General features: G+C 61.0%; 1 protein-coding gene across 1 annotated transcript in view; it reads left to right on the top strand.

Moving 5' to 3' along the window:
• Positions 1–25,823, top strand: part of SYNGAP1 (synaptic Ras GTPase activating protein 1) — a gene marked incomplete at its 3' end in the record, with an annotated part of 46,847 nt that overhangs the window by 1,593 nt on the left and 19,431 nt on the right. Inside the window, exons 2-12 of the mRNA XM_082300013.1 lie at positions 2,666–2,787; positions 2,903–3,008; positions 9,288–9,385; positions 12,254–12,375; positions 13,749–13,902; positions 14,000–14,098; positions 17,199–17,753; positions 20,217–20,361; positions 21,400–21,544; positions 21,632–21,868; positions 24,043–24,244. Of these exons, the coding sequence (XP_082156139.1) occupies positions 2,666–2,787; positions 2,903–3,008; positions 9,288–9,385; positions 12,254–12,375; positions 13,749–13,902; positions 14,000–14,098; positions 17,199–17,753; positions 20,217–20,361; positions 21,400–21,544; positions 21,632–21,868; positions 24,043–24,244 (1,985 nt within the window). The remainder of the gene's footprint in view (positions 1–2,665; positions 2,788–2,902; positions 3,009–9,287; positions 9,386–12,253; positions 12,376–13,748; positions 13,903–13,999; positions 14,099–17,198; positions 17,754–20,216; positions 20,362–21,399; positions 21,545–21,631; positions 21,869–24,042; positions 24,245–25,823) is intronic.

Below are 25,823 nucleotides of genomic sequence, written 5' to 3'. Positions count from 1 at the left end.
GGGGGAGGCTGTTACTGGGCATACTGGTATCCAGTGATGCTGTTACTGGGCATACTGGGACCGGGGGAGGCTGTTACTGGGCATACTGGGAGCTGGGGGAGGCCGTTACTGGGCATACTGGTATCCAGTGATGCTGTTACTGGGCATACTGGGACCGGGGGAGGCTGTTACTGGGAGTTACTGGTCTGCTGGGGGGTGCTGCTGGTACTGGAGGTACTGGTGCCGGAGGATGCCCTTACTGGGAGTTACTGGTGCCCAGTGAGGCCGGTGCTGTGGGAGGGTGCTCTTACTGGTGATACTGGGACTGCAGGATGCTGTTACTGGGGATACTGGTGCCTGGCAATGCTGTTACTGGGGATACTGGTCCCTAGTGAGGCCGGTACTGGGAGATACTGGAACTGTAGGTGGCTGCTACTGGGGGATACTGGTCCCTGGTGAGGCTGTTACTGGGGATACTGGTGTGTGCTGAGACTGTTACTGGGGATACTGGTGCTCAGTGGTGCGGTTACTGGTGGATACTGGTGTGTGCTGAGGCTGTTACTGGGGATACTGGTGCTCAGTGGTGCGGTTACTGGTGGATACTGGTGTGTGCTGAGGCTGTTACTGGGGATACTGGTACGTGGTGATGGTGTTACTGGGGATACTGGTGCTCGGTGGTGTGGTTACTGGGGATTCTGGTGTGTGCTGAGGCTGTTACTGGGAGTCACTGGTGCTCGGTGATGCGGTTACTGGGGATACTGGTGTGTGCTGAGACTGTTACTGGGAGTCACTGGTGCTCGGTGGTGCGGTTACTGGTGGTTACTGGTACCGCTGGATGCTGCTACTGGGAGTCACTGGTACCAGCGGATGCTGTTACTGGGTGTTACTGGTGCCAGGTGATGCGGTTACTGGGGATACTGGTACCCAGTGATGCTGGTACTGGTGGATACTGGTGTTGGCTGATGTTACTGGAGGATACTGGTGTGCGGTGATGTTGCTACTGGGGATACTGGTACTTGCTGACGCTGTAACTGGGGGTTACTGGTGCACGGTGATGCTGTAACTGGGGGATACTGGTGTGCGGTGATATTCGTACTGGTGCATACTGGTACTTGGTGCTGCTGTTACTGGTGCATACTGGTACTTGGTGATGCTGTAACTGGTGCATACTGGTACCAGTGGATGCTGTAACTGGTGCATACTGGTACCAGTGGGTGCTGTAACTGGTGCATACTGGTACCAGTGGGTGCTGTAAGTGGGGTTGCTGGTGGTTGGTGATGCTGGTACTGGGAGTTACTGGTACGTGGTGATGTGGTAACTGGGAGTTACTGGTACATAGTGATGTGGTAACTGGGGGATACTGGTATCAGGGAACGGTGTAACTGGGAGTTACTGGTGTGCAGTGATGCTGTTACTGGGGTTACTGGTGTGTGGTGATGCTGTAACTGGGAGTTACTGGTACACGGTGATGCTGTAACTGGGGGTTACTGGTACTTGGTGATATTCATACTGGTGGATGCTGGTACCAGTGGGTGCTGTAACTGGGAGTTACTGGTGCGTGCTGACATTGTAACTGGGGTTACTGGAACCGGAGAATGCTCTAACTGGAGTTACTGGGGCCAGGCGATGCTGTTACTGGGGGATACTGGTACCAAGGAATGGTGTAACTGGGAATTACTGGGACCAGGGGATGCTCTAACTGGGAGCTACTGGTCCGTGCTGGTGCCGGGACACCAGGTCAACCCATTCCAAGGGTGCTGGGGGGGGGGGGGAATTGGGGGTCCTCGGGGCTTTTGGGGGTCCCGCAGGTGCCCGGGGGGGTCCCGGGGGTGCTGAGGGACCCCCAGAATTCCCACTGGGAATTCGGGGACCCTCTGGGAATTCGGGGACCCTCTGGAATTTGGGGACCCTCTGGAATTCGGGGACCCCCCCAAAACCCCGGGGGGACCCGCGGAATTTGGGACACCAGGTCAACCCCGCTGCCGGGGGCTGGGGGGCACCCGCGGTTTTTGGGGGGTCCGGGGGAGTCCGGGGGGGTCCTGGGCACCCAGGACCACCCCAGCCCCCCCCCCCACCCACTGCCCCCTCCCCACCCCCTTTTGGGGCGTTCCGGGGGGATTTTGGGGGTCCCAGGACCCCTATCCCGGACATCAGGTCAACCCAGCCAGTGGGTGCTGCGGGGGCACCCGGGGGGTTGGGGGGCACTCGGGGGTCTGGGGGGGCACCCAGGGGTTTGAAGGGGCACCCAGGGGTCCTGGGGGGCCCGAGGGTGCTGTAGGACCCCTCCCCCAAAATTTGGGGACCCCCCCCAACCCCCGGCGGAGCCCCCCAGGCCTTTGGGCCACCAGGTCTACCCCGCCCCCGCCCGGCTGCTCGGGGTGAGGTGGGGGGGGCACCCAGGGGCGCTCGGGGGGTCCCGCGGTCTCCCGTGGGGGGGTTCCCAGGGGTACTGCGCGACCCCCAGACCCCCCCGCGGGGATTTGGGGACCCCCCCCCCAGGAATTTCGGGACCCCCCCCCCCCTCCCCGGGCACACGCCGTGGGCTGCGGTTGCCGGAGCAACGGCGGGATGCGGGAGGATGCTGGTGGGCAGCACCCATGGGTGGGCTCGGGGGGGCGGGGGGGGGAGGGGGGGGGTGCCGGGCGGGGGTGGGGGGGGCCCAGATGTGACCCCCGCCCTCCCCCAGATGTGCGTGGAGCCCCCCTGGCCCGCGGGCCCTACGCCCCCTCCCCCTACGAGCGCCCACCCTGGAACCCCCGGTTCTGCATCATCTCCGGGAACCAGCTGCTGATGCTCGATGAGGAGGAGGTGAGCGCGGCGGGGGGGGTGCGGGGGGTGGGGGGCCGGCCCGAGGGGGGGTCCCTGAAGGTGCTGAGCCCCCCCCCCCCCCCCCCCCGGTCCTGCCGGGACCCCCCCCCCCCAGATCCACCCGCTGCTCATCCGGGACCGGCGGAGCGAACCGTGCCGGAGCAAACTGCTGCGGAGAACCGTCAGCGTCCCGGTGGAGGGGCGCCCGCACCCCGAGCACGGTAATTTGGGGAGGGGGGGGGGGACCCCGGGGGGGGTTTCGGGGTCCCCCCGCCCCCCCCCGGCCGGGATCGGGGTGGGGGCGGCGGCGCCGGGAGGAGGGGAAGGGGCGGATTTGACACCCCCCCCCCTTCCCCCTCCCCCCCCCGCCGCCCGCATGGGAGCCATGGTGACATCCCATAATGCTCGCAGAGGCGCTGCGCTGCCTGGCGACCGTTGCCATGGCAACGGGGACACGAGCCTGGGCCCCCCCCCCCGCACACCCCCCCCCCCCGTACCCCTCCCCCACCCCCCCAAAATTCCAACACACCCCCCCCCCCCCCTCAGGGAGGCCCCGGCGGCGCCGCCCCCCGGGAGGGGGAGGGGCGGGGGGAGGGGGGGTTGGGGACACGAGGGGACACGGGGGGACACGGGGGGGGGAGGGGGGGACAACGGGGCGGGGAGGGGCGGCCCCGCCCCCACCCCGCGGCTTTGGGGGGAGAAAAGGGAATTTTGGGGCTTCCGGAAAGGCGGCGGAGGGAGGGGGGGGAAGGGGACAGGGACGGGGCCACCCCCCCTGCCCGGGCCAGCGGGGACAGAGACAGGGCCACCAGTGCCACCAGGGCCAGGGGACAGGGCCACCAGGGCCACCAGTGCCACCAGTGCCAGGGGACAGGGCCACCAGTGCCACCAGTGCCGCCAGTGCCAGGGGACAGGGCCACCAGGGCCACCAGGGCCACCAGGGCCACCAGTGCCAGGGGACAGGGCCACCAGTGCCACCAGAGCCACCAGTGCTATTGGGGACAGGGGACAGCGGTGCCACCCCTGCCACCAGTGCCACCCCTACAATTGGGACAGGGTCACACCAGTGCCACCACCAGCGTCACCACCAGTGTCACCTCCTGTCGCTGCCACCCCCCCGGTGCCACCCCAACTGTCCCCATTCTGCTGCCCTCCCCCCCCCCGGTGCCAGCGGTGCCACCCCCGTTGTCACCAGTGCCACCAGTGCCACCATCCTCTGCCGCTGTCACCGCTGCCACCGCTGCCACCACCGCTGTCACCATCCATTGCCACCGCCGTCACCAGTGCCACCGCCACCAGTGTCACCAGTTCCACCATCCATTGCCACCGCCGTCACCAGTGCCACCGCCACCAGTGTCACCAGTGCCACCATCCACCACCAGTGCTGTCACCAGTTCCACCATCCACCGCCACCGCTGTCACCAGTGCCACCAGTGCCACCAGTGCCATTGTCACCAGTGCCACCATCCACCTCCATAAATGTCACCAGTGCCACCATCACCAGTGTCACCAGTGCCATCAGTGCCACCACTGTCGCCAACCACTGTCCCCAGTACCCCCAGTGCCACCCTCAGTGCCACCACCCCCTGCCACCAGCGATGCTGTCACCGCTGTCACCCCCAGTGTCACCATCCCCCCCGTTCCCAGTGCCACCAGTGCCACCAGCACTCCCCAGTCACCCCCCAGTGCCTCCAGTGTCACCATCCCCCCCATTCCCAGTGCCACCAGTGCCACCAGTGCCTCCAGTGTCACCATCCCCCCCATTCCCAGTGCTCCCAGTGTCACCAGTGTCACGGTCCCCATCATCCCCGGTGTCACCAGTGTCACCATCCCAGTGCCCCCAGTGCCTCCAGTGCCGCCAGTGTCACCGTCCCAGTGCCCTCAGTATCACCAGTACCTCCCCAGTGTGTCCCAGTGCCACAGTCCCCACTGTCCCCAGTGCCACCAGTGCTCCCCAGTCACCCCCCCCAGCATGTCCCAGTGTGCCCCATTGTTGCCATCTCCAGTGTCCCCAGTGCCCCCAGTGTCACCAGTGCCACCAGTGTCACCATCTCCAGTGCCACCAGTCACCCCCAGTGTGTCCCAGTGCCACCATCCCCAATGTCACCAGTGTCACCATCCCCAGTGCCACCAGTCACTCCCAGTGTGTCCCAGTGTCACCAGTGTCACCATCCCCAGTGCCACCAGTCACCCCCAGTGCCCCCAGTGGCACCAGTGCCACCATCCCCAGTGCCACCAGTGTGTCCCAGTGCCACCATCCCCAGTGCCACCAGTGCATCCAGTGCCCCCAGTGTCACCATCCCCAGTGCCCCCAGTCACCCCCAGTGTGTGCCAGTGCCACCAGTGCCACCATCCCCAGTGCCACCAGTGCCACCAGTGCATCCAGTGCCCCCAGTGTCACCATCCCCAGTGCTACCAGTCACCCCCAGTGTGTCCCAGTGCCACCAGTGCCCCCAGTGTCACCATCCCCAGTGCTACCAGTCACCCCCAGTGTGTCCCAGTGCCACCAGTGCCACCATCTCCAGTGCCCCCAGTGCCCCCAGTATCACCGTCCCCACCGTCCCCAGTGCCCCCCCAGCAGTTCCAGTCCCCCCCAGTTCCCCCCTCCTCCTCCTCCCCCTCCCCCCCTTTTTTCCCACGGCCCTTTGGCCCCGCCCCCTTTTCCCACGCCCCCGCTGTGGGCGTGGCCTCCCCTCCCGGTGGGCGTGGCCTCCCCTCCCGGTGGGCGTGGCTTACCCCGCGGTGGGCGTGGCCTCCCCGTTGCTGGCGCGGCCCGCGGACGCGGTGGGCGTGGCCAGGACGTTGTGGGCGTGTCCCGAGCGCGGTGGGCGGGGCTTGAACGCGGTGGGCGGGGCCTCCCGAGCGCGGGGCGGCGGCGGCGGCGGGTGAGTGAGGGGGGGGGGCGAGTGTGCAAAGGGGGGGGGCGAGTGTGCAAGGGGGGGGCGAGTGTGCAAAGCGAGCGTGCCCGGAGGGGGGGGAGGGGCCGGGCCGGACCCCCCCGGAGCGCGGGGAGGGGGAGGGGAGCGGGGGAGGGGAGCGGGGGCGGCGCGCGGAGCCGCGAGCGGGGGGGGGGGGGGGCGGGGAGGGGAGGGGGAGTGAGTGTGCAAAAAGGGGAGGGGGGAGTGAGTGTGCAAGGGGGGAGCGGGGGAAGGGGAGAGGGAGAGGGCGCCGGGTGAGTGTGCAAGGGCCGGGGGGGGGCTCGGGGTGAGTGTGCAAGGGGGGGCTGAGTGTGCAAGGGGGGGTCCGGGAGCTGCGGGGCTCGGGGGGGTGAGCGTGCAAGGGCCGGGGGGGGGTCAGGTGAGTGTGCAAGGGCCGGGGGGGGTCAGGTGAGCGTGCAAGGGCCGGGGGGGGGGGTCAGGTGAGCGTGCAAGGGCCGGGGGGGGTCAGGTGAGCGTGCAAGGGCCGGGGGGGGTCAGGTGAGCGTGCAAGGGCCGGGGGGGGGTCAGGTGAGCGTGCGAGGGCCGGGGGGGGTCAGGTGAGCGTGCAAGGGCCGGGGGGGAATTCGAGGTGAGCGTGCAAGGCTCAGGTGAGTGTGAGGGCCCAGGTGAGCGTGCAAGGGCCGGGAGGGGGTCAGGGTGAGTGTGCGAGGGCCCAGGTGTGTGTGAGCCCCCCCAGGTGTGTCTGACCCCCCCAGGTGTGTGTGAGCCCCCCCAGGTGTGCCCGACCCCCCCAGGTGTGTGTGAGCCCCCCCAGGTGTGCCCGTGCCCCCCCCATTTTTGCCCGTGCCCCCCCCAGGTGTGTCTGACCCCCCCCAGGTGCGCGTGTGCCCCCCCCAGGTGTGTCTGACCCCCCCCAGGTGTGTCTGACCCCCCCCCAGGTGTGCCCGTGCCCCCCCCAGGTGTGTCTGACCCCCCCCAGGTGTGCCCGTGCCCCCCCCAGGTGTGTCTGACCCCCCCCAGGTGTGCCCGTGCCCCCCCCCAGGTGTGCCCGTGCCCCTCCCCCAGGTGTGTCTGACCCCCCCCAGGTGTGCCCGTGCCCCCCCCCAGGTGTGCCCGTGCCCCTCCCCCAGGTGTGTCTGACCCCCCCCAGGTGTGCCCGTGCCCCTCCCCCAGGTGTGTCTGACCCCCCCCAGGTGCGCGTGTGCCCCCCCCGCCGCCCCCCCCCCCGGATGCGCGCGGGGGTCGCGTCGCCCCCCCCGGGGGGGCTCGGGGGGGCCCCGGGGCGGCTCTAGGACCATGTGGGGCCCCCCCGCCGCGCCCCCCCCCCAAATCTCGGGGTCCCCCTGGACCCTGGGGCCCCCCCCCGGCCCCCGCCTGGGCCCCGAGGGCGGCAGCAGCACCGTGGCCGGTAGGAAATGGGGGGGGGGGCGCGGGGGGGGGGCTCGGCTTTGGGGAGGGGGCTCGGGGGGGGGCTCAGAGCGGGGTTGGGGCGGTTTAGGGGGGATTTGGGGTGGTTTTTGTTTTGGGGGGGGGCGCAGAATTGAAAGGACCCCAGAATTTTGGGGTGGGGGAGGGGGGAGAGAGGGGTGCGTGAAGTTGGGGAGGGTCCCGAAATCAATTTGGGGAGGGGAGGAGTCAAGGCGGGTTTGGGGGCGGGGGGAGAATTTGGGGGGGGCTTTAGGGGGGTTTTAGGGGGACTTGGGGGGCGCAGAATTAAAGGGACCCCAAAATTTGGGGAGGGGGCTCTGGGGGGGGTTGGGTTAAGGGGGGTTTGGGGGGCCAGGATGAAAGGGACCCCAAAATTTGGGGGAGGGGCCTCGAAATTTGGGGAGGGGGCTCGGGGGGGAGGAGCTAAAGCGGATTTGGGGGCGGGGGAAGAATTTTGGGGAGGGTTTAGGGGGTCTCTGGGGGGGTTTAGAGCGGGAGAATGAAGGGGACCCCAAAATTTGGGGAGGGGGCTGGGGGAGAGTGGAGTTAACGGGGATTTGGGTGCAGGGGAAGAATTGGGGGGGGGTATTTGGGGGGGTTTTGGGGGGTTTTAGGGGGGCAGGATTAGAGGGAGCCCCAAATTTGGGGAGGGGGCTCGGAGGAGGAGGAGTTAGGGCGGATTTGGGGGCGGGGGAAGAATTTGGGGGCGTTTTGGGGGGATTTTGGGGGGCAGAATTTAAGGGACCCCAAAATTGATGGGGAGACCCCAATTGCGGGGGGGATTTTGGGGGGGGTAGAATTAGGGGGACCCCAATTTGGGGGGAGGTGTCTAAAATTTGGGGAGGGGTGACAAATTTGGGGGGGTTAAGGGGGATTTGGGGAGGGGGCTCCATTTTGGGGGGGCTCAGGGGAGCTTTTTTGGGGGGGTTTAAAGGGATTTGGAGAGGCAGAGGGAAGGGGACCCCAAAATTTGGGGAGGGGGGGCCCCGAGATTTGGCAGGAGGGCCCCAAATTTGGGATGGGGCCCGGGGGGGTGGGGCTGAGGGGATTTTGGGACAGGGGAAGAATTTGGGGGGGATTAAAGGGGATTTGGGGGAGGGAAACACCAAAATTTGGGGGTGGACCCCAAAATTTGGGAAGGGGGAGGGGAAGGGGTGGCTGCAGGAGGGGAGCAGAGTGGGGGGAGGGGCGAGGGGACCCCTGAGAGCTGCTGGGACCCCCCAAAACTTCCCCAAATCTCTCCCAAATCCCCAAATTTCCTCTTCCTTCTTCTCTTGGGGTGGATTTTGGGACCCCCAGAGGATTCGGGGGTGGGGTTTTGGGGTCTCCACAGGTCAGGGGTGGGATTTTGGGGACCCCCCCCCCCATTATCCTTGTATTTGGGGGTCCCCTCACCCCCCGTGACCCTCCTAAAACCCCCCAAAGTCTCCCCAAAATCCCCCCCATGCCCCCAAATCCCCCCTTCCATCCATCACACCTTGGGGTGGATTTTGGGACCCCAGAGGGGCTTTGGGTGAGATTTCGGGGTTCCCACAGGTCAGGGTTGAGATTTTGGGTCCCCCCACCCGGTTTGGGGGTCCTCTCACCCCCCTGTGACCCCCCTAAAATTCCTCGGAGTCCCCCAAAATCCCCCCCAGCCCCCCAAGTCCCCCTTTCCGCTCCCTTGGGCGCAGATATTGGCACCCCAGAGGATTTGGGGGGGGGGATTTTGGGGTCCCCACAGGTCAGGAGTGGGGTTTTTGAGGACCCCCCCCATAATCCCCATATTTTGGGGTTCCCCCACCCCCCCGACCCTCATAAACCCCCCCCAAATCCCCCCCAAATCCCCTCCAGAGCCCCAAATTCCTCCTTCCATCCCCCTTCGGCGCAGATTTTGGGGCCCCCTCAGGGGCTGGGGGTGGGATTTTGGGACCCACCCCCCCCACCCGGGTTGGGGGCTGGGACTGGGGGGGTCCCTCTGCATTTGGGGGTCCTCTGACCCCCTGTGACCCCCCCCCAAACCTTAAGTGACCCCCCCCCAAATCCCCCAAACACCCCAAATTCCCCCTCCCATCCCCCCAAGGAGCAGATTTTGGGACTCTTAGACGGGCAGGGGGTGGGATTTTGGGACCCCCCCGGGTTGGGGGGTGGGATTTGGGGATCCCCCTGGGTTTTGGGGTGCCCTGACCCCCCCGTGACCCCCCCGATTCCCAGATTACCACGGCGGCCGCTCCCGCAGGAAGAGCGTTCCCGGGGGGAAGCAGTACAGCATCAACATGGACGCGCCGCCCGCGCCGCCCTTCCGGCCCTCGGTGAGTCCCCGTTGCCATGGCGACCGCGGTGTTCCCCGTTGCCATGGTTACCGTGATCCTGTCACCATTTGCCATGGTTGCTGTGGTACCCACATCCTCGTTGCCATGGTTACCGTGATCCTCCATCACCCGTTGCCATGGTTGCTGTGGTACCCACATCCCCGTTGCCACGGTTACTGTGATCCACCATCACCCGTTGCCATGGTTAAGCCAGCATCAACAGGTTGCCATGGTTACCATGGCCCAAACCACCTGTTGCCGTGGTTACTGTGGTACCCAGAGGGCCGTTGCCATGGTTACACCATCACAAACCCGTTACCATGATTGCCGTGGTGCCCACTTCATGTTGCCATGGTTACCAAGGTCCCCTGCACACCCATTGCTGCGGTTACCGGGGTACCCAGGCAGCCGTTGCCATGGTTACCGGCGTTCCCAATCACCTGCAGCCATGGTCACACAGCCCAGCCCCTGTTGCCATGGTTACCATGGTTCCAACTACCCCTTGCTATGGTTGTTGTGGTACCCATGCACCCGTTGCCATGGATACCGTGGTCCTCCATCACTCGTTGCCGTGGTTACTGTGGTTCCCTTTCAACCGTTGCCACAGTTACTCCATCGCACACCCGTTGCCATGGTAACTGTGGTCCCAATACACCCGTTGCCATGGTTACCGTGGTCCCCACAGCCCCCCCATTGCCGCAGTTACCGTGGTCCCACATCACCCGTTGCCATGGTTACTGTGGTACCCAGGCTGCCGTTGCCATGGTTACAGGGGTTCCCCAATCACCTGGAGCCATGGTCACACATCCCCAGCCCCGTTGCCGTGGTTACCGTGGTCCCCCATACACCTATTGCCGTGATCGCGATGTGCCTGTTGCCATGGTTACCGGGGTTCCAACTACCTGTCGCTGTGGGTATTGTGGTACCCATACGCCCGTTGCCATGGTTACCATGTTCCCCCCCCCGCCCCGCCCACCACCTGTTGCCATGGCTACCATGGTCCCCTCATGACTGTTGCCGTGTCTCCCATCACCCGTTGCCATGGTTACTGTGGTACCCTGGGCAGCCGTTGCCACGGTTACCCCATCACAAACCTGTTGCCATGATTGCCGTGGTGCTCACCGCCTGTTGCCATGGTTACCAAGCTCCCTGCACAGCCATTGCCGTGGTTACCGGGGTACCAAATCCCCTGGCCTGATGGTTACCAAAGCATCCGCCCGTCGCCATGGTTACTGTGGCCCCTTCTCCAGCCGTTGCTGTGGTTACTGATGTCCCCATGCCCCATTGCCATGGTTACCAGGGTCCAGCACATCCCCGTTGCCATGGTTACCCCAGTCCTGTCACGTCTCTTGCCAGAGTCACCATGGTCCTGCCCGTTGCCATGGTTACGATTGTCCCTATGTGTCTGTTGCCATGGTTACTGTGGCCCTGCACATCCCTGTTGCCATGGTTACTGTGGCCCAGCACGTCCTTGTTGCCACGGTTACCGTGGTTGCTGTAGCTGTGCCTGTTGCTATGGTTACTGGGGTCCAGCACATCCTCGTTACCATGGTTACCCCATCACAGGCCGGTTGCCATAGTTACCATGTGTGGTCCTCACACTCCTGTTGCCACGATTACAGTGGTCCAGCACATCCCTGTTGCCATGGTTACCGCATCACTGGCATCCCCATTGCCGTGGCTACTGTGGTCCCCCCCCAAACCTGTTGTCATGGTTACAGTGCTCCATTGCATCCCCGTTGCCATGGTTACCCTGGCCCTGCACATCCCCGTTGCCATGGCTACCGTGACCCCACCCCTGTGGTTCCTGTGATCCCCATGTGCCCGTTGCCATGGGAACCATGATGCTCCACTGCCCATCACCATGGCAACCGTGGCCCTGTGCTGCCCGTTGCCATGGTAACCCAGTGACCCAGGTGATGACCCCTTGCCATGGCAACCGGGCAGCCTGGGTCCTGAATCACCCGTTGCCATGGTAACCAGGTAAGTAATGTCCTCTATAACCTGTTACCATGGTAACCGGGTAACCTGGATCTGCAATAGCCCGTTGCCATGGTTATCAGGTAAGTGATGTCCTGAATAACCCGTTGCCATGGTAACCTGCACCTGGAATAACCCGTTGCCATGGTAACCTGGAATTGCCCGTTGCCGTGGTTACTGTGGTCCTGCGCTGCCCGTCACCATGGAAACCGTGACCCCATGTCCCCCATGGTGACCCCTGTGACCACCCCAGACCCCTCAGTGACCCCCGACCTTCCAGTGACCCCCCAGACCCCGGTGACCTCCTGGTGACCCCTGACCCCTCAATGACCCCAATGGCTGCTGACCCCTCGGTGACCCCTTGACCCCAATGACCCTGCGGCCACTTGATGACCCCTGACCCCTCGATGACCCCGATCCCCCCACACCTCCATGACCCCAATGACCGCCCCAGACCCCAATGACGCCAACGACCCTGGTCCCCCCTGACCTCTCAGTGACCTCTGGCCCCCCAGTCTCTGGTGACCTCAATGACCCCTGACCCATCAGTGACCCCTGACCCCTCCCAGACCCCCATGACCTCAATGACCCCAATGACCCTGTGACCCTTTGGTGGCCCCTGTGACCCTGCCAGACCCCAGTGACCACTGACCCTTTGCTGACCCCTGACCCCTCCCAAACCCCTGTGACCGCCTCATGACCCCTGACCCCTCAGTGACCCCTGACTCCCCAGACCCCAATGACCCATGACCCCACAGACCTCAATGTCCCCTGACCCCTGGGTGACCCCTTGACCCCCAATATCCCTGTGACCACTGGATGACCCCTGAGCCCCCGATGACCCCTGGGTGACCCCCTGGGTGACCCCTGGGTGACCTTTGCCCCCAGCAAGGCTTCCTGAGCCGGCGCCTCAAGAGCTCCATCAAGCGCACCAAGAGCCAGCCCAAGCTGGACCGGACCAGCAGCTTCCGGCAGATCCTGCCCCGCTTCCGGAGCGCTGACCACGACAGGTAACGGGGAATACACCTGGGCACACCTGGGCACACCTGGGGGCACCTGGGACACACCTGGGGGCATTGGGGGCACACCTGGCTACACCTGGGGGCATTGGGGACACATCTGGGCACACCTGGGGACACCTGGGTACACCTGGGGGCATTGGGGACACACCTGGGGGCACCTGGGACACACCTGGGCACACCTGGGGGCACACCTGGGCACACCTGGGGGTATTGGGGACACACCTGGGCACACCTGGGGGCATTGGGGACACACCTGGGCACACCTGGGACACACCTGGGGGCATTGGGGACACATCTTGGGCACACCTGGGCACACCTGGGGGCATTGGGGACACACCTGGGGGCACTGGGGACACACCTGGGACACACTTGGGCACACTTGGGGCTACCTGGGAGCATTGGGGACACACCTGGACACACCTGGGGGCATTGGGGACACATCTGGGACACACCTGGGGGCACCTGGGGGCACTGGGAACACACCTGGGCACACCTGGGACACACCTGGGGGCACCACAGGGACTCCTGGAGGCATTTGGGGTCACCTGGGGGACACACCTGAGGGAGTTTGGGGGCACCTGGGGGACACCTGGAAACACACCTGGGACACACCTAGGAGACCTGGACACACCTGGGGACATCTGGGCACACCTGGGGACACCACAGGGGCATTTGGGGACATGTGGGGGCACTGGACCAGCAGCTCCCACAGCGCCGAGCGTGACAGGTACCAGGAACACCTGGGGACACACCTGGGGGCACCTGGGGGCACCTGGGGGCACCCCAGGGCCGTCTGGGCTCCCACCACGTCGGTGCCCTAAATTCCACCAGGACCTCCCCAAATCCCCCCTAAATCCCTCAAAATCCCCCCAAACCCTCCCAGAACCCCCCCCCCGAACCCCCCCAAACCTCCCCAAATCCTGCAAAAACCCCCCCAAAATCCCCCTCAAGTCCCCCTGCACTCCCGAAATCCTCCCAAAATTCCCCAAATTCCTACTCCAGGGCTCGGCTGATGCAGAGCTTTAAGGAACCCCATTCCCAGAATCCTCCCAAATCCTTTTCCAACCCCTCAAATCCCCCTCACCCCCCCTCAAATCCTTTTCCAAGCCCTCAAATACCCCCAAATTCCCCCAAAATCCCCAAAATCCCCCAAATTCCCACTCCAGGGCCCGGCTGATGCAGAGCTTTAAGGAACCCCATTCCCAAAATCCCCCCAAATCCTTTTCCAACCCCTCAAATCCCCCTCAAACCCCCCCAGATCCCTTCCCAACCCCTCAAAATCTCCCCAAATCCCTCACAGATCCCCTTCCCATCCCCCAAATTCCCCAAATCCCCCCAAAATTCCCCAAATTCCCCACCAGGGCCCGGCTGATGCAGAGCTTTAAGGAATCCCACTCCCACGAGTCGCTGCTGAGCCCGTCGAGCGCGGCCGAGGCGCTGGAGCTGAACCTGGACGAGGATTCCATCATCAAGGCCGTGCACAGCAGCATCCTGGGCCAGGAGTTCTGCTTCGAGGTGGGAATTCCGGGAATTCCGGGAATTTTGGGGGGCGGAAGGAGGGAAAGCGGCCCCACCCCGGGGCGTGGCTCACCTGGGGGGTTGGTGCCCACAGGTGACGACGGCGTCGGGCACCAAATGTTTCGCCTGTCGGTCGGCGGCCGAGAGGGACAAATGGATCGAGAACCTCCAGCGCGCCGTGAAGCCCAACAAGGTGGGGGCGCTGGGGGACGGGGAGGGGCAACTGGGAGTGGGGGAGGGGCTGCTGGGAGTGGGGGAGGGGCTGCTGAGAGTGGGCAACTGGTGGGGATGGGGGGGTCAGTGGTGCTTGTTGGTCAACTGGTCATGGGGAGAGTCAGTGGGTCATGGTGATGGTCAGCTGGTCACAGTGATGGTCAACTGGTCATGGGGAGAGTCAGTGGGTTGTGGGGATGGTCAAATGGTCATGGGGATGGTCAAATGGTCATGGGGAGAGTCAGTGGGTTGTGGGGATGGTCAAATGGTCACGGGGAGAGTCAGTGGGTTGTGGGGATGGTCAAATGGTCATGGGGAGAGTCCATGGGTCATGGGGATGGTCAGCTGGTCATGGGGATGGTCAACTGGTCATGGTGATGGTCAGCTGGTCATGGGGAGAGTCAGTGGGTCATGGGGATGGTCAACTGGTCATGGGGAGAGTCCATGGGTCATGGGGATGGTCAACTGGTCATGGTGATGGTCAACTGGTCATGGTGATGGTCAACTGGTCATGGGGAGAGTCAGTGGGTCATGGTGGTGGTCAGCTGGTCATGGGGATGGTCAATGGGTCATGGTGATGGTCAACTGGTCATGGTGATGGTCAGCTGGTCATGGGGATGGTCAACTGGTCATGGGGAGAGTCAGTGGGTCATGGGGATGGTCAGCTGGTCATGGTGATGGTCAACTGGTCATGGGGATGGTCAATGGGTCATGGTGATGGTCAACTGGTCATGGTGATGGTCAGCTGGTCATGGGGATAGTCAATGGGTCATGGTGATGGTCAACTGGTCATGGTGATGGTCAGCTGGTCATGGGGATGGTCAATGGGTCATGGTGATGGTCAACTGGTCATGGTGATGGTCAGCTGGTCATGGGGATAGTCAATGGGTCATGGTGATGGTCAACTGGTCATGGTGATGGTCAGCTGGTCATGGGGATAGTCAATGGGTTGTGGGAATGGTCAGCTGGTCACAGTGATGGTCAGCTGGTCATGGGGAGAGTCAGTGGGTTGTGGGGATGGTCATCCGGTCATGGGGATGTGGGGGGTCAATGGTGGTCGATGGCCAGTGGGTGGTGGGGATGGGGGTGGTCAACTGGTGGCAATAGGGGTGGTCAGCAGGTGATGGTAAACTGGTCACGGGGGTGGTCAGATGGTGATGGTGAACTGGTCATGGAGGGGTGAACTGGTCATGGGGACGGTCAAGGGATGTGAGTGGAAATTGTCAACTGGTGATGATCAACTGGTCAGGAGAATGGTCAACTGGTGGGGATGATCATGGTGTTGATGGTCATCTGGTGGGGATGATCATGGTGTTGATGGTCATCTGGTGTTGATGGTCAACTGGTGGTTGATGGTAAACCAGTGGTGTTGATGGTTAACTGGTGTTGATGGTTAACTGGTATTGATGGTCAACTAGTGTTTGATGGTCAGCTGGTGTTTGATGGTCAGCTGGTGTCGATGGTCAACTGGTGGTGAGGATGGTCATAGTGTTTATGGTTGAGTGGTGTTGATGGCCAGGTGGTGGGGATGAGGATGGTCCTGTTGTCAATGGTCAACTGGTGTTTGATGGTCAACTGGTGTCGGTGGTTAACTAGCGGGGATGAAGGTGGTCAACTGGTGGTGATGGTCAAACAGGTGTTTGATGGTCAGCTGGTGATGGAACTGGTTATGATACTGATGGTCAACTGGTGTTGATGGACAACTGGTGTCAGTGGTCAACTGGTGGAGATGAGGATGGTCAGCTGGTGTTGATGGTCAACTGGGTGGTCAGTTGGTGGGGATGCTCAACTGTTGTCAGTGGTCAACTGGTGTTTGGTGGTCAGCTGGTGTCAGTGCTAGGGATGGGAACAGTCAACTGGTGTTGATGGTCAACTGGTGTTTGTTGGTCAACTGGTGTTGATGGTGGGTATGGGGATGGTCAACTGGTGTCCCTGATCAAGTGGGATGAGAATGGTCAAGCAGTGGTGATGAGCCTGGTCAACTGGTGTTGATGGTCAACTAGCAGTGATGGGGATGGTCAGCTGGTGTTGATGGTGAGCTGGTGTCAGTGGTCAGCTGGTGAGTATGAGGATGGTCAACTGGTGGGGATGAGGGTGGCCAACTGGTGTTGATGGTCACCTGTGCTCAGTGGCCAACTGGTGTTGATGGTCAACTGGTGGGGATGGGAATGGCCAACTGGTGTCAATGGTCAATTGGTGGGGATGGGAATGGTCAATTGGTGTTGATACCAACTGGGCTAAGGACAGTCAAGCAATGGTGACGAACTTGGTCAACTGGTGCTGATGGTCATCTGGTGTCCATGGTCATCTGGTGGTGAGGGTGTTCATGATGTTGATGGTCAACTGGTGTTGATGGTCTGCTGGTGAGTATGGGGATGGTCAATTGGTATTGGTGGTCAGCTGATGGGATTGGGGATGGTCAACTGGTGTTGATGTCAACTGGGCTAAGGATGGACAACTAATGGTCAACTGGTGTCAATGGTCAGGTGGTGATGGGGGTGGTCATGATGTTGATGGTCAGCTGGTGTTGATGGTCAACTGGCAGGGATGAGGATGGTCAAGCAATGGTTATGAGTGTGGTCAACTGGTGTCAATAATCGACTGGTGTCAGTGGTCAGCTGGTGTTGATGGTCAGCTGGTGTCAACAGTCAAAGGGTGATGGGGTGGTCTCGACATTGATGGTCAACTGGTGTTGATGCCAACTGGGCTAAGGATGCCCAAGCAATGGTGACGAACCTGATCAGCTGGAGTTGATGATCAGCTGGGGGGTCAACTGGAGGGGATGTTAATGGTCAACTGGTGTTGATAGTCGGCTGGTGTTGATGGTCGGCTGGTGTTGATGGTCATCTGGTAACGGGAGTGGACAACTGCTGTCAATAGTCGGCTGGTGTTGATGGTCACCTGGTGTTAACCATCACGTGGTGAGTATGGGGATGGTCAACTGGTGTTGATGGCCAACCGGGCTAAGGACGGCCAAGCCACGGTTCTGAGGCTGCCCAACAGGTGCTGCCGCTCACCTGGTGCCGACGACCGTACGGTGACCGTGGCCGCTGACCCTCCGTCCCCTCTGCGCCCCGCAGGACAACAGCCGGCGCGTGGACAACGTGCTGAAGCTGTGGGTGATCGAGGCGCGCGACCTGCCGCCCAAGAAGCGCTACTACTGCGAGCTGTGCCTGGACGACATGCTGTACGCGCGCACCACCAGCAAGGCCCGCACCGACAACGTCTTCTGGGGCGAGCACTTCGAGTTCAACAACCTGCCGGCCGTGCGCACCATCCGCCTGCACCTCTACAAGGACACCGACAAGAAGAGGAAGAAGGACAAGAGCAACTACGTGGGCATGGTGAGCATCCCCATCGCCAGCGTCACCGGGCGCCACTTCGCCGAGCAGTGGTACCCCCTGAGCCAGCCCAGCGGCAGCAAGAGCAAGGCCGGGTGCCCGGCGCTGCGGGTCAAGAGCCGCTTCCAGACCATGAGCATCCTGCCCATGGAGCTGTACAAGGAGTTCGCCGAGTACGTCACCAACAACTACCGCATGCTCTGCGCCGTGCTGGAGCCGGTGCTCAGCGTCAAGAGCAAGGAGGAGGTGGCCTGCGCGCTGGTGCACATCCTGCAGAGCACCGGCAAGGCCAAGGTGGGAGTTCGGGGTTGGGGCGGTGGGATCTGGGGGTCAGGAGGGGTGAGGGATGGATGGAGGGATGATGGATGGATGGATGATGGATGGATGGATGGATGGATGGATGGATGGATGGAGGGATGGATGGAGGGATGGATGGATGGAGGGATGGATGATGGATGGATGGATGGATGGATGGAGGGATGGATGGATGGATGGATGGAGGGATGATGGATGGATGGAGAGATGGATGGATGGATGGATGGATGGATGATGATGGATGGAGGGATGGATGGATGGATGGATGGATGGATGGAGCAAGAGGTGGCCTGCGCGCTGGTGCACATCCTACAGAGCACCGGCAAGGCCAAGGTGGGAGTTTGGGCTTGGGGTGGTGGGATCTGGGGGTCAGCATGGATGGATGGATGGAGGGATGGAGGGATGGATGGAGGGATGGATGATGGATGGATGGATGGATGGATGGATGGATGGATGGAGGGATGGATGATGGATGGATGGATGGATGATGATGGATGGAGGGATGGATGGATGATGGATGGATGGAGGGATGGATGGATGATGATGGATGGATGGAGGGATGGATGATGGATGATGATGGATGGAGGGATGATGGATGGAGGGATGGATGGATGGATGGAGGGATGGATGGAGGGATGGATGGAGGGATGGATGGATGATGATGGATGGATGCATGATGGATGGATGGAGGGATGGATGATGGATGATGATGGATGATGGATGGATGGATGGATGGATGGAGGGATGGATGATGGATGGATGGATGGATGGATGGATGGATGGATGGAGGGATGGAGCAAGAGGTGGCCTGCGCGCTGGTGCACATCCTACAGAGCACCGGCAAGGCCAAGGTGGGAGTTTGGGCTTGGGGTGGTGGGATCTGGGGGTCAGCATGGATGGATGGATGGATGGATGGAGGGATGGAGGGATGGATGGAGGGATGGATGGATGATGGATGGATGGAGGGATGGATGGATGATGATGGATGGATGGAGGGATGGATGATGGATGATGATGGATGGAGGGATGATGGATGGATGGATGGATGGTGTTGGATGGATGGAGGGATGGATGGATGGATGATGATGGATGGAGGGACGGATGGATGATGGATGGATGGATGGATGGATGGATGGATGGATGGATGGATGATGATGGATGGAGGGATGGATGATGATGGATGGATGGAGGGATGGATGGATGGATGGATGGAGGGATGGATGGATGATGATGGATGGAGGGATGGATGGATGGAGGGATGGATGATGGATGGATGGATGGATGGATGGATGATGGATGATGATGGATGATGATGGATGGATGGATGGATGGATGATGGATGGATGATGGATGGATGGAGGGATGGATGGATGGATGGATGGATGATGATGGATGGATGGAGGGATGGATGATGGATGATGATGGATGATGATGGATGATGATGGATGGATGGATGGATGGATGGATGATGGATGGATGGATGATGCATGGAGGGATGGATGGATGATGGATGGATGGATGGATGGATGGATGGATGGATGGATGGATGATGCATGGAGGGATGGATGGATGATGGATGATGGATGATGGATGGATGGAGGGATGGATGGATGGATGGATGATGATGGATGCATGATGGATGGATGGATGGATGGATGATGGATGGATGATGGATGATGGATGGATGGAGGGATGGATGATGGATGGATGGATGATGATGGATGGATGGATGGATGGATGATGATGGATGGAGGGATGGATGGATGGAGGGATGGATGGATGGAGCAGGAGGTGGCCTGCACGCTGGTGCACATCCTACAGAGCACCGGCAAGGCCAAGGTGGGAGTTTGGGGTTGGGGTGGTGGGATCTGGGGGTCAGGATGGATGGATGGATGATGATGGATGGATGGATGCATGCATGATGGATGGAGGGATGGATGGATGGAGGGATGGATGGATGGATGGATGGATGATGGATGGATGGATGGATGGATGGATGGATGGATGGATGATGGATGGATCTATGGATGGAGGGATGGATGGAGGGATGGATGGATGGAGGGATGGATGGATGGAGGGATGGATGATGGATGGATGGAGGGATGGATGGATGATGGATGGATGGATGGATGCATGCATGATGGATGGAGGGATGGATGGATGGAGGGATGGATGGATGGATGGATGGATGATGGATGGATGGATGGATGGATGGATGGATGGATGGATGATGGATGGATCTATGGATGGAGGGATGGATGGAGGGATGGATGGATGGAGGGATGGATGGATGGAGGGATGGATGATGGAGGGATGGAGGGATGGAGGGATGGAGGGATGGATGATGGATGGATGGAGGGATGGATGGATAGATGGATGATGGAGATGGACAGAGGGACAGAGGGACATCCGGCACTGGGCCGCGCTGACGGCCATGGACAGGACTTCCTGTCAGACATGGCCATGACGGAGGTGGATCGTTTCATGGACCGGGAGCACCTGATCTTCCGGGAGAACACCTTGGCCACCAAAGCCATCGAGGAGTACCTGAAGCTCATCGGCCAGAAATACCTCAAGGACGCCATTGGTGAGCGCCAGTGGCACTGGGGTGCTGGTGGGGGCGTGGCCTCATTGGCAGGGGTGTGGTGGGATGGGTAGTCCCACTCATGGCCGTGAGATTGTTGGGTGGTCCTTTCTTGTGGTCATGAGATGGTTGGGTGGTCCCCACTCATAGCCACATTCCATCACCATCATCATGAGATCTTTGGATGGTCCCACACATGTCCATGACATGGTTGGGTGGTCCCTTCTCACCTCCATGAGATGGTTGCGTGGTCCCTGCTCACAGCCAGGTTCCATCACCATCATGAGATTGTTGGGTGGCCCTGTCTCATGGCTGTGACATGGCTGGGTGGCCCCTTCTTGTGGTCATGAGATGGTTGGGTGGTCCCCACTCACGGCCAGGTTCCATCACCACCATCATGAGATCATTGGGTGGCCCCACTCACGGCCATGAAATCATTGGGTGGCCCCTGGCCCCTTCTTGTGACCGTGAGATCATTGGGTGGTCCCTTTTCAGGGCCATGACATGGCTGGGGGGTCCCCATCATGTCCCGTGGCCATTAGGTCATTGGATGGGTCCCCACTCATGGCCAGGTTCCATCACCACCATCATGAGATCATTGGGTGCTTCCCACTCGTGGCCATGTTCCATCACCACCATCATGAGATCATTGGGTGCTTCCCACTCGTGGCCATGTTCCATCACCACCATCATGAGATCATTGGGTGCTTCCCACTCATGGCCATGTTTCTTCACCACCATCATGAGATCATTGGGTGCTTCCCACTCATGGCCATGTTCCATCACCACCATCATGAGATCATTGGGTGGTTCCCACTCGTGGCCATGTTCCATCACCACCATCATGAGATCATTGGGTGCTTCCCACTCGTGGCCATGTTTCTTCACCACCATCATGAGATCACTGGGTGCTTCCCACTCGTGATGTGGTTGGGAGGTCCCTTCTCACATCCAAGACATGGTTGGGTCCCATCTCACCTGCCCGTCCCCTGGGTGTCCCCGTGGGTGTCCCCACGTCCCCGTGACCGTGCCGTGCCCCAGGCGAGTTCATCCGGGCGCTCTACGAGTCGGAGGAGAACTGCGAGGTGGACCCCATGAAGTGCTCGGCCTCCACCCTGGCCGACCACCAGGCCAACCTGCGCATGTGCTGCGAGCTGGCGCTCTGCAAGGTGGTCAACTCCCACTGGTGAGTGCGGGGACGCGCGGTGGGGACGTCCCGGGAACGTCCCCGGGGCCCGCGTGACGCCGCATCCCCGCCGTGTCCTGCTGGCAGCGTGTTCCCGCGGGAGCTGAAGGAGGTGTTCGCCTCGTGGCGGCTGCGCTGCGCCGAGCGCGGGCGCGAGGACATCGCCGACCGCCTGATCAGCGCCTCGCTCTTCCTGCGCTTCCTGTGCCCCGCCGTGATGTCCCCCAGCCTCTTCGGCCTCATGCAGGAGTATCCCGACGAGCAGACGGCCCGGACACTGACCCTCATCGCCAAGGTCATCCAGAACTTGGCCAACTTCACCAAGTGAGGGCAGCGACGGCGGGAGGGACGGAGGGAGGGGTTTGGAGATTCATGGAGGGGTGGTGGATGGGTGGAGATGGATGGAGATGGATGGATGGATGAATGATGGTGGATGGATGGTGGATGGATGAGTTGAGGGACAGGAGATGGATGATGGATGGATGGATGATGATTATGAATGGATGGATGGGTGGAGATGGATGGAGATGGATGGATGATGATGAATGAGTTGATGGATGGATGAGTTGAAGGACAGGAGATGGATGATGGTGGTTGGATGATGGATGGCGAGAAGGTGGATGGATGATGGATGGATGAGTTGAGGGACAGGAGATGGATGATGGTGGGTGGATGATGATTATGAATGGATGGATGGGTGGAGATGGGTGGAGATGGATGGAGATGGATGGATGATGATGAATGAGTTGATGGATGGATGAGTTGAGGGACAAGAGGTGGATGATGGATGCTGATGGTTGGATGTTGGATGGGAAATGGATAAGTTGAGGGACAGGATGGATGGATGGATGGATGGAGAGGAGATGGATGGATGGATGGATGGATGGATGGATGGATGGATGGAGAGGAGATGGATGGATGGATGGATGGTGAGGAGATGGATGGATGGATGGATGGATGGATGGATGGATGGATGGAGAGGAGATGGATGGATGGATGGATGGATGGATGGATGGAGAGGAGATGGATGGATGGATGGATGGAGGGATGGAGAGGAGATGGATGAATGGATGGATGGAGAGGAGATGGATGGATGGATGGATGGATGGATGGATGGATGGATGGATGAGCTGATGCACAGATGGATGGATGGAGGGATGGATGGAGAGGAGATGGATGGATGGATGGATGGATGGAGAGGAGATGGATGGATGGAGAGGAGATGGATGGATGGAGAGGAGATGGATGGATGGATGGATGGATGGATGGATGATGGATGGATGGATGGATGGATGAGTTGATGCACAGATGGATGGATGGATGGATGAGTTGATGCACAGGAGATGGATGGATGATGGATGATGATGATGGATGAGTAGAGGGACTGGATGTATGGAGGGATGATGATGGATGGAAGATGCATGATTTGATGGGCAGGAGATGAATGGTGGATGGATGATGATAGCTGGTGGATGATGATGGATGATGATCGATGGTGGATGACAGGTGATGATGGGTGATGACGGATGAGTGATGATGATGGATGACAATAGCGGGATGATAGATGATGCTGGATGATGATGGGTGACAATGGAAGAAGGAGATGGATGGATGATAGATGACCATGGATGGATGATAATGGTAGATGATGATGATGATGATGATGAGGGATGAATGATGATGATGGATGACAGTGGAAGAAGGATGATGATGGATGATAGATGACCATGGATGGATGATGATGATGGATGATAGATGATGATGATGGTGATGATGATGATGGATGAGTGGTGATGATGGATGACTGTGGAAGAAGGATGATGATGGATGATAGACGACCATGGATGGATGATGATGATGGATGATGATGGGTGATGGATGACAATAGTTGGATGATGACGATGATGATGATGGATGAGTGATGATGATGGGTGACAGTGGAAGAAGGATGATAATGGACCATAGACGACCATGGATGGATGATGATGATGATGGATGATGATGGGTGATGGATGACAATAGTTGGATGATGGATGATGACAATGATGATGATGATGATGGATGATGACAATGGAAGAAGGATGATGATGGATGATAGACAGCCATGGATGGATGATGATGGTGGATGATAGATGATGATGATGGTCATGATGATGATGGATGAGTGATGATGATGGGTGACAGTGGAAGAAGGATGATGATGGATGATAGACGACCATGGATGGATGATGATGATGGATGACAGATGATGATGATGATGGATTATGGCGGCGAAGGAAGGATGATGGTGGATAACAGATGACAATGGATGAAGGATGATGATGGATGACAGATGACCATGGATGGATGACGGATGATGGACAACCCCCCTCCCTGCGCTTCCCCACCCCTCAATCTGCCACCCCCAGCCCGACCCTCCTGCTGGCCCTGCCCTCACCTGGCAGGGGGTGTTCCCGCCCTCCTGCCGGCCCCGCCCTCACCTGGCCACGCCCGCGCAGGTTCGGGAGCAAGGAGGAGTACATGGCCTTCATGAACGAGTTCCTGGAGCTGGAGTGGGCCAGCATGCAGCAGTTCCTCTATGAGATCTCCAACCTGGACACGCTGACCAACAGCACCAGCTTTGAGGGCTACATCGACCTGGGCCGCGAGCTGTCCACGCTGCACGCGCTGCTCTGGGAGGTCATGAGCCAGCTCAGCAAGGTACCGCACCTGGGGACCCCTCACCTGCGCGGCCACAGCCTCACCTGCGCGGCCACAGCCTCACCTGCGCGGCAACAGCCTCACCTGTGCGGCAACAGCCTCACCTGCGTGGCCACAGCCTCACCTGTGCGGCAACAGCCTCACGTGTGCGGCCACAGCCTCACGTGTGCGGCCACAGCCTCACCTGTGCGCCCATAGCCTCACCTGCACGGCCACAGCCTCACCTGCGTGCCCACAGCCTCACGTGTGCGCCCATAGCCTCACCTGTGTGGCCACAGCCTCACCTGCGCGGCAACAGCCTCACCTGCACGGCCACAGCCTCACCTGTGCGGCAACAGCCTCACCTGTGCGCCCACAGCCTCACCTGCACGGCCACAGCCTCACCTGCGTGCCCACAGCCTCACCTGTGCGGCCACAGCCTCACGTGTGCGGCCACAGCCTCACCTGTGCGCCCATAGCCTCACGTGTGCGGCAACAGCCTCACCTGCGTGGCCACAGCCTCACCTGCACGGCCACAGCCTCACCTGCGTGCCCACAGCCTCACCTGTGCGCCCATAGCCTCACGTGTCCAACCACAGCCTCACGTGTGCGACCACAGCCTCACGTGTGCGCCCATAGCCTCACGTGTCCAACCACAGCCTCACGTGTGCAGCCACAGCCTCACCTGTGCCCCCATAGCCTCCCCTGCGTGGCCACAGCCTCACCTGGGGGTCACCTGGAGGGTGCTGGGGGGGATGGACACCCTGCACGCGCTGCTCTGGGAGCTCATGAGCCAGCTCAGCAAGGAAACACACCTGGGACACACCTGGGGAACCCTCCATGGGCTCACCTGCGTGGCCACAGCCTCACCTGTGTGGCCACAGCCTCACCTGTGCCCCCACAGCCTCACCTGTGCCCCCACAGCCTCACCTGTGCCCCCATAGCCTCACCTGTGCAGCCACAGCCTCACCTGTGCGCCCATAGCCTCACCTGTGCCCCCATAGCCTCACCTGTGCGGCCACAGCCTCACCTGTGCGCCCATAGCCTCACCTGCATGGCCACAGCCTCACCTGCGCGCCCACAGCCTCACCTGTGCGCCCACGGCCTCACCTGTGCGCCCATAGCCTCACCTGCATGGCCACAGCCTCACCTGCGCGCCCACAGCCTCACCTGTGCCCCCATAGCCTCACCTGTGCCCCCATAGCCTCACCTGTGCGGCCACAGCCTCACCTGTGCGCCCACGGCCTCACCTGTGCAGCCACATCCTCACCTGCGTGGCCACAGCCTCACCTGCGCGCCCACAGCCTCACCTGTGCCCCCATAGCCTCACCTGTGCCCCCATAGCCTCACCTGCGCGCCCACAGCCTCACCTGTGCGCCCACGGCCTCACCTGCACGGCCACAGCCTCCCCAGGTGTCCCCACACCTGTGTCCCACCACCAGAGGTTCCTGGGGTCCCCCCAGGTGAGCTCCCAGGGGTCCCACCTACCCAGGTGAGCTCCCCAGGTGTTGGGGTGACCCCCATTCCATCCTCCCCGAGGGGTTCCATTGTCCCATGGCCCCCCCAGATGTGGTCCTTGAGCATCCCAGCCCTGCCAGGT

The sequence above is a fragment of the Coloeus monedula genome, assembly GCF_965178545.1.
Source record: "Coloeus monedula genome assembly, chromosome: 36".
NCBI classification, from domain to species: Eukaryota; Metazoa; Chordata; class Aves; order Passeriformes; family Corvidae; genus Coloeus; species Coloeus monedula.
Note: the sequence above shows the minus strand (reverse complement) of the source record. Positions and strands in the feature narration are given on the sequence as shown.